Here is a 12417-nt window from a genome sequence, read left to right as displayed (position 1 = left end):
TAAGGTTGCAATCTATCAAATAAAAAAAGATTCCATGAAGTCTGCAAGGACTAGACGCTGTTTAATGACTGGCCTGTGCAATGGAATTGTACAAAGCTCCGCCTCCAATCCTATCACCTGCTTGGCATGCAAAACAAGGGTGAACAAGGGTGAAAATGCATCAGGGTGAAAATGCATCAGGGTGAAATAACGTGATACTTGCCGAGAGAGCGAAGGTCGCCGTTATGTTGCCAGATAGCTGCCTCTATTTGAACATAAATCTTTGTACATTTCCATCATAAACATGAGTCTTCCTTATCTGTTCATGGAATCGGTTCAAGTTTTAAGACTTAGATAAAAGCTTTCACATTCATTTACTAAAAAAAAAAAAAAAAAAAGTAAACGTAGAATTGCTACGGTACAAATCAGGCTCACCTGATAAAGATGATTATATTCCAGAAAGCATACACACACACACACAGTGAAGTGCAATTTAAAAGGTAGGAATGTAACTTGATCAAATAAGTAATAATAATGCCATAAAAAAAAAAAATTCCACACTCAAAAGTCTAAGTTTATTCAGTCCTGCCCCTTTAAAAAAATAATTTATGCATTACATTTAAAAAAAAAAAAGCATATTTTCAAATAACCTAAAAAAAGGTTAAAGAAAACTATTTGAAATACCCGCATTTTAGCTTGTTGCGTTCAAACATTTCCATATTATTTCAAGCTTTTAGCTGACCTTATTCATGGCTTTTACTAAAAATATTCTTCAATATAACTGAATAGCAGTTATAGCTCCCTCTAGTGGTGTGCTTGCATGTGTACGCATGCAAAGTGCTACATAAATGCAGTCCTCTCTGTGGACTCAGTTGTTTTCCATCAGGAAGTTGATATTTCGGGGGTCTACGCCGTTGTCCTCTTGGGTTAGGAGGGAATAGAGACGAGCTGCTGTGGCTTGGTCCCTCTCACGGATGCTCCATTTGCGCAGCATGCCGAAAACCCGCTCTTGGTGTAGTTTGTTATCCTCCTCGATCTGCTGAAGAGTGGTGGTGTTCATACCTAGTGCCATTATGCCCACCTGCCTCCAGCTGTTCCCAATGCAGCCGGCCACCTTCATCATCTCCTTCTCACTCACCATCCTGGGCTCTGAGAAAAAAAAAACAACGTTACGTAATGCAGCCGTGCGAACATGAAGCTGAACAGAAGATGCAAAGCAGAAGTGTGTATGTGACTCACTGATTATAGACAGCTGCTCCTGTAGAACATCGTTTTCCAACACCACGTGCCTTCGTTTGGCTGTCGTCTCTGATAAACCAACATCATTTTCAAATTACAAATAGATTATGCAGATAGAGTATTTATACATTATGAAGGCATTTATTTAATTAAATGTAATTTTCAAAAATCATTGCAAGACTATAATACAGTAAAAATTAAAAAGTAACCTTGATTTTTTCTCTCTATTTATTTATTTCAGTCTTTCTGTTTAATTATTATTACTTTAATGTGAATCTTTGTTTTGTTTTTTACTTTTTTGTTATAAATGTAAGTTCTCTTACGAGAGGTTCTCTCGTATTGCGTAAGCTAGCTTACGCTGCGGGAAAGTCTCCTTTCACGAGATACTGAAGCCAAAAATTATCCTAATTTTTTAAACTTTGTCAACGCAGTGCGGCAGCCTGCAGACCTAGGGCAAGCGAGTCGCGTGCCCATTGGCTGCTCTGCGGCAACTGCAGCAGCCTATGGCTGAGCCTTGCGCGTGACGTCACGTCCAATGAGCGCGCTTGGCGCGCTTAGTGCGTCACAGCCCGTCATTAGGGGTGTGGCTTAGAGTATATAAGCAAGGAACAGAGGCTGCTTCGCTGATTTCTGTCTCTTCAGCGAAGCTCTTCGCATCGCTGATCTCCGAGGAAGCCGCCGTTGAATCCAGCGACCAGCACGCCGAGGATCTCAGCCTGAGGACGCCGGCCGCTCGCCGCCTTCAGCCTTCCCTGCCTGCTGCGCCATCCGGCCTTATATCCTTTCCTGCTCTGTTTTGTGTGTGTGTGTGTGTCCGCCGCGACACACTTGCATCTAAAAGAGCGCGAGGCGTTGTTTCAAATGCCTCGCACATCCTGTGGCTCGTGCAGAGCCTCGCTCAGCGACGGAGACCGCCACGTGCTGTGCGCTCTCTGCCTGGGTTTTGACCACGCTGTTCGCGCTCTCTCCTAGGGCGGCTGCGAACAGTGTGAAGATTTACCGATGTCGACCCTACGGGCTCGACTCGCTAAATTCGAAGACACTCCATCTTCTCCGGCCGCTTCTTCCGGGCCACGAAAGAAAAAACGTCGCTCTCAAAGGCCGCCGGATCTGGACGCTACAGCTGAGCGCTCGCCGGAACCTCTCCCGCGAGCCTCGCTCTCTCCTTCCCCCCCACCCTTCTCCGACGCGCAGCGGCCGGCCACTGCCCGCACTGCCGTCGCCCTGGGGGATGATGCAGATGATGCCGCTGACAGCTGCTCTCTGCTCGCGTCTGACAGCGAGGAGTGGTCGGGCTCTCACCGCTCCGCCCCCTCTACTATGGAGTCTTCTCGAACCCGCGCTAGTGTTGACGCAGAGCTTCTCCGCCTCCTCACTTTAGCGGTCGAGAGAATGGGACTGGATTGGTCTCCACCTAAGGAGCCGGAGCCCAATCGCCTTGACGGGTTTTTTCTGCCTAGCCGCCGCCCTGCGCCTGCCTCTAGGTCAGCACCCTTCCTGCCTGAGCTCCACGCCGAGCTCTCTAAGTCCTGGAACGCTCCGTTCTCCACCAGACTCCGCTCGCCAGTCTCCTCGGCTCTCTTCCAGGTGGACGGAGCCGCCGAGAACGGCTATAACGGCATCCCCGCCGTTGAGGATGCTGTGGCAACGCACCTTTGCCCGCCGTCTGCTAGATGGCGCTCAAAGTCTGCCCTGCCGTCTAAAGCCTGCAGGACCACCTCAGCTCTCGCCGGCCGCGCTTTCGCCGCCTCCGGCCAGGCTGCTTCCGCCCTGCACTCAATGGCTATTCTTCAGATCCTTCAAGCCGACCTCCTCCGTGAACTGGACGAGAAGGGCTCGGATCAGTCTGCCTTTACCGATCTCCGCAGCGCTACGGATCTCGCGCTGCGCGCTACCAAGACCGCTGCTCAAGCCATCGGCAGATCCATGGCCGCGCTCACCGTCATCGACAGACATCTATGGTTGACGCTCGCGGACATGAGTGAGTCAGAGCGCGCTGTGTTTCTGAACGCACCACTCTCGCCCACCGGCCTCTTTGGCCCTGCGGTCAGCGGAATTGTGGATCGGTTCTCTGAGGTACAGAAGGCGTCGCAGGCGATGGACCTCTTCCTGCCCCGCCGTTCGAGCTCAGCCACAGGCCGCCCTCAAACTCAGCCTCCTGTGCGCAGCTCTAACCAGCGCTCTTCCAGGCCCCCCCAACGCTTCGCAGCGGCGCCAGGGCAATCGCCCCAGGTCGCGCTCGACCAGCCGTCACAGACCGCCGCCCCCACGGGGCCCGCGGTCCAAGATCGCGTTGAAGCCCGAGCCCGCGAAGTCCTCCTAGCATCCACAAGGAGGAAAAGATGGTTGAGTCCCGCTACGGCCGGACCGCCATCAAAACGCACAGCTCTGTCAGTCCCCTATGTTCAGGCTACTGCAGCAGCACACACCGCAGCCAACGAGCCAGTAATTACACTCGCTCGCCTGCACACAAACGCCGTTTTCACGGCGACCCAGATAAATCTCAAAAAGAGTATAAGTGCTTTAAGTGTAGAAAATGTGCCCACACCCATGTGCTCACTGCTTCACACAAGTGCAATCCCCATGGTAACGCGCCCAGAGCGCTCTCTCATAAAGCGGCCTCACACCGCTCGAGCACTAAATGTAGTAAAAGTGCCCACACTTCCGTGCTCACAACTACTCGCTGCTCGCTCTGTCACTCAGTTACCTCAAATTGCTACGGCTCAAGCCGCAGGGGTTTTAAGTGTAGAAAGAGTGCCCACTCCCGTGTGCTCACTGCCTCACACAGACCAGGTTCCCATGGCAACGCGTCCAGAGCGCTATCTCTTAAAGCGGAAACTTTCCGCTCGAGCATCAAGTGTAGGAAATGTGCCCACAGCCCTGTGCTCACACCTGCCCACTGCCCGCTCTGCCAGACAGGTTGCAAACCTCATAAAGCCCCCAAACACTGGCCGTGTCATAAGTGCATATCCCGCGCCAGCTCACGAGCACGCGCGCCCACTTTCAGACACCATAATCCCCACGCCGCCCTCGCGCCTGGGTTGTTTGACAGCAGTTCACGCTCCATCGTCCAAGATCGAGCTACTAAATTCTGCACAGTCGGCCAGCCCTGTTCTTCTGCCCTTCGTGTCCGAGCATCGGCGGCGCGCGCGCCGCCCCGTCTTCTCTGATACAGGTTCCCCATCCCGCGCAACGCGGCGATCTGAACCCAGAGACCATTCGACCCCTAGCTATGCATGCAAAAGCATGGGAGGCTATTCAGGGCGCGTCAGAATGGGTGCTCAACACCATAAGACACGGTTATTCGCTCCAATTTGCTCGTCGCCCTCCGCGCTTTCTAGCGCAGACGGAAACGAAAGTGAGTTTGGAAACAGCACATCTGCTTCAAGCAGAGATAACAAAGCTGCTGCGAAAAGGGGCCATAGAACAGGTGCATCCTTCTCTGAGCGAGTCAGGCTTTTACAGCCGTTACTTCCTCGTTCCCAAGAAGGACGGAGCATTAAGACCTATTTTAGATCTGAGACATCTGAACAAAGCCCTCATGAGACGGCCGTTCAGGATGATTACAACCAGACAGATCCTCGCGCAAATTCGCCCAGGAGACTGGTTTATCTCTCTCGATCTGAAGGACGCTTATTTCCAGATCCAGATAACTCCCCGTCACAGGCCATTTTTGAGATTCGCCTTCGACGGTCGAGCTTATCAATACACAGTCCTGCCGTTCGGCCTGTCTTTAGCACCCCGTACATTTACGAAATGCATGGACACGGCTCTCGCTCCCCTGAGGAGTCAGGGAATGCGAATTCTGAACTACTTGGACGATTGGCTCGTTCTAGCGCAGTCAGAGACAGAACTTGTGTCTCACAGAACAGCGCTACTCGACCACCTGGAGGTTTTGGGTCTAGCGGTCAACTGGACAAAGAGCTCGCTCTCGCCCCGGCAGTCGATTTCCTTTCTCGGAATAGAACTGGACTCGGTGGCGATGACGGCCAGATTGACGGAGCAGCGCGCGCGCCGCATCCAGCGCCTCGCTGCATCCTTCAAAGAAGGCAACCGGGTTCCCCTGAAGGCATTTCAGCGCATTCTGGGGCATATGGCCTCAGCTGCAGCAGTGCTTCAGTTGGGTTTACTGCGCATGCGCCCGCTTCAACGCTGGCTGAGAACGCGCGTATCCCATCGAGCCTGGGCGACCGGCGGCTCGCTAATCAGAGTGACTCAGGTCTGTGTCTCAGCCCTGCAGCCCTGGCTAGCAGCCGAATGGTATCACACGGGAGTGAATATGGGAGTGGTCTCACACCGGAAAGTTGTCTCTACAGACGCGTCCAACCTAGGTTGGGGAGCGCTCTTCGAAGGCAGACCGGTCTTTGGCCACTGGTCAGACCAGGAGAATCTCCTACACATAAACTGTCTAGAGATGCTCGCGGTCGAGAAAGCGCTCATGCACTTCCTCCCTTTCCTCCGTGGTCACCATGTTCTAGTCCGCACGGACAACACTTCAGTAGTGGCCTATGTGAACCGCCAGGGCGGTGTCAGATCAAAGCAACTCTGCGCCCTGACGGAACGCCTCCTCGTATGGGCTCAGCACTCTCTGCGCTCTCTGAGAGCATCGCATGTGCCTGGCCATCTGAACGAGGGCCCCGACAGACTGTCCAGGGACAACGTTCCCCCTGGGGAGTGGTCTCTACACCCTCAAACAGTCCAGTCGCTGTGGCGCCGCTTTGGCAGAGCGAAAGTCGACCTCTTTGCGTCAATAGACAACGCACACTGCCCAGCGTTCTTTTCAAAGAGCGAGGACGCGCTGGCCCAGTCTTGGCCCAGCGGCCCGCTATATGCGTTTCCGCCAGTCTCTCTGCTGCCTCAGGTCATCGAGAGAGTCAGGAAAGCGCGCCACACAGTGCTCCTCATAGCCCCGTTCTGGGAGAACCAAGCTTGGTTCCCGGAACTCATACAACTGGCAGACTCAGCCCCCTGGCCGATTCCGGTGCGGAGAGACCTTCTCTCTCAAGCCCGCGGCTCGATTTGGCATCCCCACCCAGAGCACTGGTCTCTGCATGCGTGGAGCCTCAACAACTACATGCTGATCTACCAGAAGGGGTGATGAACACGATCATACAATCTAGAGCCCCCTCCACGAGGCGGCTCTACACGTCTAAATGGTCTGTGTTTAACAAATGGTGCACTACCAAAGGGCTCAATCCACAGACATGTGGGGTCTCACAAGTATTGTGTTTCCTTCAAGAGCTACTGGACGCGGGCAGGTCCCCCTCCACGCTCAAAGTCTATGTCGCGGCCATTTCAGCGCTCTCTGTGTCAGAGCCGGGCCGCGCATTAGGAAGGAACGAGTTGGTCATCCGCTTCCTTAGAGGAGCGAGGAGGATGAACCCCCCGCGACCCCCTTCGGTTCCTATGTGGGATCTTTCACTGGTCTTAGACGCACTGAAAGCACATCCCTTTGAACCCTTAGAAACTGTGGATATGAAATACCTCACGCTCAAAACCGTTTTTCTGATAGCACTGTCTTCAGTAAAACGTGTGGGAGACCTTCACGCGTTATCCACTAACGCTGCGTGCCTCGAGTTCGGACCTAATGACTCTAAAGTTATTCTCAGACCGAGGCATGGGTACGTCCCAAAAATTTTGGGCACTCCCTTCAGAGCGCAGGTCATTTCCCTTTCAGCCCTGCCGATTACTGGCTGCGAGGCAGAGAGTCACCTCCTCTGCCCAGTTAGGGCGCTGAGAAGCTATATTTCGCGCTCCGCCGCCTTCAGGCGTTCAGAGCAGCTTTTTGTTTCGTTTGGTGGGCGCACCAAGGGTCTCGCCGCCTCGAAGCACACTCTGTCCAGATGGATAGTCGATGCTATCGCAGCTGCTTACGCATCTAAAAACCTGCAGTGCCCCTTGGGCATTCGGGCACACTCCACCAGAGGCATGGCCTCATCGTGGGCGTGGTCCAGTGGGATTCCCATTCATGACATTTGTGCAGCGGCGGGCTGGGCCTCCCCCTCCACATTTGTTAGGTTTTACAACCTGGATGTTCCCGCTTTGCAGGCCAAAGTGCTATCAGTCTAAGTCTCGCGTAAGCCAGCCCACTGTCTGTGCGCGGGCTACGCTGCTGATTTAGCTCTACTGGTTGAGCTACACTGTATGGAAGTGTTAGTTGGACCGGCTGTGCCGCTCCCTGCCCCATATTATGTGCTTGTGTACTGTGGTATCTGGCCGCCCAGTTCCGTTTCGCGTTCCCTGGGCTTCCCACGGGATTCATTCAGGATGCTGGGCGCGCGCACGGCGTTGACAAAGGTGTTCCCGCAGCGTAAGCTAGCTTACGCAATACGAGAGAACCTCTCGTAAGAGAACGTACTCGGTTACTAACGTAACCTCTGTTCTCTCTAGAGAGGGAACGAGTATTGCGTAACCCGCCGTGCTCTCGCCACGAGCTCATTTTCGCTTCATGCGACAGAAACCAGCGAAGCAGCCTCTGTTCCTTGCTTATATACTCTAAGCCACACCCCTAATGACGGGCTGTGACGCACTAAGCGCGCCAAGCGCGCTCATTGGACGTGACGTCACGCGCAAGGCTCAGCCATAGGCTGCTGCAGTTGCCGCAGAGCAGCCAATGGGCACGCGACTCGCTTGCCCTAGGTCTGCAGGCTGCCGCACTGCGTTGACAAAGTTTAAAAAATTAGGATAATTTTTGGCTTCAGTATCTCGTGAAAGGAGACTTTCCCGCAGCGTAAGCTAGCTTACGCAATACTCGTTCCCTCTCTAGAGAGAACAGAGGTTACGTTAGTAACCGAGTACGTTTTCATTTAAAACAAAAAGTGTAGTTACAAATTATCTTCTGCTGAAATTCTAAATAAAAACTTTTTTTTTTGACACGTTACAATAAGTCTTAATGTCTTCATAGTAGATATGGATGGTTTATAAGATCATACCTGTGTTATTTGGTGTCTTGCGTTTGTTGAGTTGCAATTTTTGAAGGAATTGCAGTTCAGGAAATGTCTCTTGCATGTCTTGTGTTTTCAGCAATTTGAGGAAACTCAGAGCATGCTTGTTGTCTTTGTGAATCACATAATCCAAGATGTCCCGTACCTGCTCTGAACGTATGTTAATGTCCTTGATGTTGTTGTACTCATTATTGGACAGTATGCCACGGGCATGGCAATGCTGAAGCAGGAAGTCTGTATCTCCCATCAGGGCCTTCAGGAGAGCTAGCTTGTGTTTCTGAATGAACTTGGTGCCATCTACTGGTCCATCCATTGCCTCTTGTGCTTGGTCAGTGTGAAAACCTGGATTTGACACTGGTTTTGAAAACGAAGATTAAGGCTGTAACAAAACCAGAAATTAAATTGTTTTAAAAAAACAAAACATATATAATTATATAAAAATGAATAACCACAACACTTTAACTACAGCAAATTATTTCAAATCCTTTTTCCAACTGGTTAAACGTACAGTATGGAATTTTTCGTCGCTAGGGGTCGCTAACCTCTTACAATAACAAAGGCGTAGTTTGATGACGCAACATTTGCTAAGAATTATGGATCTTGTCGTCAACGTCAAGCCGACCGATCTAATAATGTTTATGGATGAGTGAATACATCGATGCTTTTATCATGACTGTGATATGAAGCAGGTCGGGATTGCTAAGAGACAGCTATCAGCTCCACACACGACGCGAGTCCCGCGGATATAAAAGGAATAAGGACATTTCATTCTACCGAACTACACGCAAGTGCAGAATTACAACTCACAGGTCAGTTTATTAGACAAATTAAACTTGTGAGGTAACGCAGCGCTGTTTCACTTGGTCTAACATTACACTATCACACTAAACTGCATTTAAATGTGTTGAAATGTATGTGTTAGTTTGTCTGTATGAGACTAGCAGTAAGCTAGATCAACATTAGAATAACATACAGATCATATTCTAACATTTTATCATTGTTGAACTATATAACATTGATTAGTTTTATGTAAATGTGCTCCCCTGTTTAATAAAGTACATGTAGGAGCAGTCGAAGTCTCGAACGTGGAGCTCTGATATTGATTCTCGTTTTAGTTCTCCTTTTTTATCCAAAGTCTGCTTGCCATGGTCCATAATGTTTGAACGAAACAACAACAGCGTGCAAATAGACATTGCGAACTACACAGTTGTCCACGTCAGTCGCTTTGGTTACTATCAGAGGGCTCTGGTTGCTATGGCAGTACGAGCGGAAACCAGGGAGAACGCGGATATGTCGCGGAACGCGGATATGGATATGTCGCATTGACGGCGACAAAACGGAAATAAAGAAACGGGACGTGTCTTCGAATTAAATTACAAATTTCTCCTGGTTTGAAAGTTGTTGGAAACAGTCGGGATAATGTAAGTACACAACTAAAAAAAATATATAACATAGATATAGTGATTTTTGCTATTTTTAAAGCAAAAAAAGTTACATATTGTGCCTTTAATCAACATCTGTAAGAAATGCAAATAAATGGGATCAGCAAAATAAATATTTAAGTTTTTTTTTTTTTAAACAACTCAGTTATGATATCTGTTACTTTTACAAGTAATTCGTTACAATATTGTTACTCCCTTAAAAAGTAACTAAGGGAGTTTTCAACTAAAAATGGATAACTTTGTATGCGTTTTGGCTGTTCATTTACACGACAATGGCGTTTTTGGGGTCTGAAAACACAAACTTCTGAAAACGGGTTTCAAAGTGGAAGTTTTTGAAAACAATACCGTTATCGTCTCTGTGTAAACCACAAAAACGTGAATTTGTGAAAACAGTGACCGCATGCGTATTACATGTTTCTTTACAAAGTCACATCGCCAACTACTGGCCTGGCATGAATAATACAGCATTTGAACAGGGATTGTTTTGACAATGGTGTCATCTGTATGCGAAAAATACGGAGGAAAAACTTTTCGGTTTTTAGTACATAGTTGTCGTGCAAACGTACCCTAATTGTGTTACTTTTTATGGAATGTAATGCATTTTTTTCACCGGGGCCCTTTCTCACCATGAGTAAAATGAATAAGCCTCAGCCTGAAGGAAATGCAAATTCACACCTGTACAGTAGAGAGCGCAACTCAAACAAACCTTACAGCTGTGCTGTGCTATTATTCGTATGGTTGAATTGGATCATCAAAGTCAGCAGCAAAGACGTTGTTTAATAAAGTGAGATTAAATACATAAAGTATATTTGTATTATTTGCCATACTTAATCATTGCAGGTTTGCGTCAAATTCTGAGTTTGCATTCCGGTTTTTATTCATTTTGAGGGACACTGAATCTGTTTTTTTGAGATGAGTAAATGCATGTTAACGTTTAGTCTAGAACTACAATAACCATCATGTGTTCACACACAACGCCTCTGCACACACTCCTGATTTCTCTCAGGACAGGAGAGCTGTCAGTCAATAAATGGGAAAACAAAGTAACTTGTGTTACTTATTTGAAAAAGTAACTCAGTTACTTGAAAAAGTAATCTGATTACACACCTTGTAATGCACTACACCCGACACTGATCTGTTCATAAATGTATTTAAAAAATAAATCATTTATTTCCCATATGGTTCTTACCCCATTTTTACCTATATGAAACGCTGAAAAATTCAGAACTAAAGGACTTGATAGATAGGATAGGAGAATATTTTACTGATCCCCGTTAGTGAAAATTGAGGCATTGCACTAATAGACATATCAAAAAATAGAATAACCAATAATAAAATACAATAATATAGTGAAAGATGAAACAAATAAAATATATCATATATCGTGTAATAAAATACTTGGTGTTGTGGCAATAAGCAGCAATATAAAAAACAGATCAACAGATGACCTCCTTTGACTGGAGTAGCTGAAGCATCATTGGTGGAGCTGAAGGAAGTGTGTGTATCTTCATCATGAGTCCCTCCCATTGACAAGTTGTTTTTACAAACCGCACAAAAGCTAGCCTTCCAGATTATGAAGTACACATAGCTTATAGATTTTAAGGCTAAATGCACGTGATGAATACACACACATTAATCGAATAATTCTGCAATGTTTCTTTTATTGGTGGTGTATAAGTGTGAATGGCGCATCTCCCTTTGCATTATCTGTAGGGGACTTCCAGTTTAGTGTTTCACTATCACAGCTGCGTCATCTTTGTTTACACTCAATAAACGACGATGGCGCACATTTTATTAAATGAGTAGAGCTTTTGTTTGCTCAGGAATAATAGAACAGCATAAATTACCTCATTTACAAGTGCATATCGATTACAAACACCTTGCAGGCACTCGCATCATTAGAGAAGCAAAAAGACGCGCGAAAAACGGAAAAGAACAAAGAGATACTCATTTCATCAAATGATGCAGCACGCGCGTTCAGTTCCGATCTACTTCCGTTTTTAAATAAAACAGCGTTATTGTTACGGGTTGCAAATTTGCGCGCGCGGTCACGTTGTTTTCAGGTTATCTTTTATTGTAGCAAACTGAAAGTTTGAAATCCAGCGCTTTTTTTTCATCTACACAGAGAAATAAAAATCACCGGAGGGTACTCGACACATATTAATGAAATAGCATTTCGAAAGTCTTTAAGCACGAAAGTCAGTTTTGTTTACCTCGGTTTGGCGGAGGGAAACGATGTCTCATCCACACTTCATCCGTATGTAATATGATATTGATAAAACATTTACTGCTGCTGCCGCCGCCTTCTGGACAGGCATTGTTATTCATTTACCTACAACTAATGCTATTTCTGTCTGCAGACTTTCACTATCAACAAGTCAAGCGCCCCTTCTATTTTATTCTAATTAATTCTATTCTACAGATTTGACATACTGAACTTAAAGTTTCCCTGAATTTGTGATTCACCCACTTTAAAATGAGTCATGAATGGGAGTGTGATGAAACATCTACACTTCTGCACTTTAGTCAATCTAGCCCAAGGGAAGTGACAATAATAAACTGCTGAGACAGAAAATAATGAACTGGTTTAGCACATGAAGAAATTTGTTCTCCACTGGTGATTGCAAATATCTCTACTCTCTGTCTCAGAGATGTTTTGTTCATGTCTGTCTTATGACCTGGCACACATTTCTACCTTAGAAATAGAAAATATTTTAGGCAGCAATAAGAAGGCTATATTCAGTATTTGACATTTATTAGCTGAAACAGCACTAGCAGAGAAAATAAAAAGATGATAATAACCATCTTTTGCC

The 12417-nt window shown here is 47.4% G+C and overlaps 1 protein-coding gene across 2 annotated transcripts in view; it reads right to left on the bottom strand.

The window, feature by feature from the left end:
• Positions 1-11943, bottom strand: part of LOC311302798 (uncharacterized protein) — a 12148-nt gene extending 205 nt beyond the window's left edge. Inside the window, exons 1-4 of one of the 2 annotated variants that reach the window (XM_084428858.1) lie at positions 11818-11943; positions 8151-8541; positions 1219-1287; positions 1-1128 (exon numbers count right to left, since the gene is read on the bottom strand). The exon at positions 1-1128 is cut by the window's left edge and continues 205 nt beyond it. In XM_084428858.1, coding sequence (XP_084284984.1) covers positions 848-1128; positions 1219-1287; positions 8151-8475 — 675 coding nt within the window. In that variant the 5' untranslated portion in view covers positions 8476-8541; positions 11818-11943 and the 3' untranslated portion in view covers positions 1-847. The remainder of the gene's footprint in view (positions 1129-1218; positions 1288-8150; positions 8542-11817) is intronic. The other variant, XM_084428857.1, reaches the window with a different exon arrangement.
• Between the last annotated feature and the right edge of the window lie 474 nt (positions 11944-12417).

This window comes from Rutilus rutilus (genome assembly GCF_951802725.1).
Source record: "Rutilus rutilus genome assembly, chromosome: 13".
NCBI classification, from domain to species: Eukaryota; Metazoa; Chordata; class Actinopteri; order Cypriniformes; family Leuciscidae; genus Rutilus; species Rutilus rutilus.
This window is presented reverse-complemented; position numbering and strand designations above follow the sequence as displayed.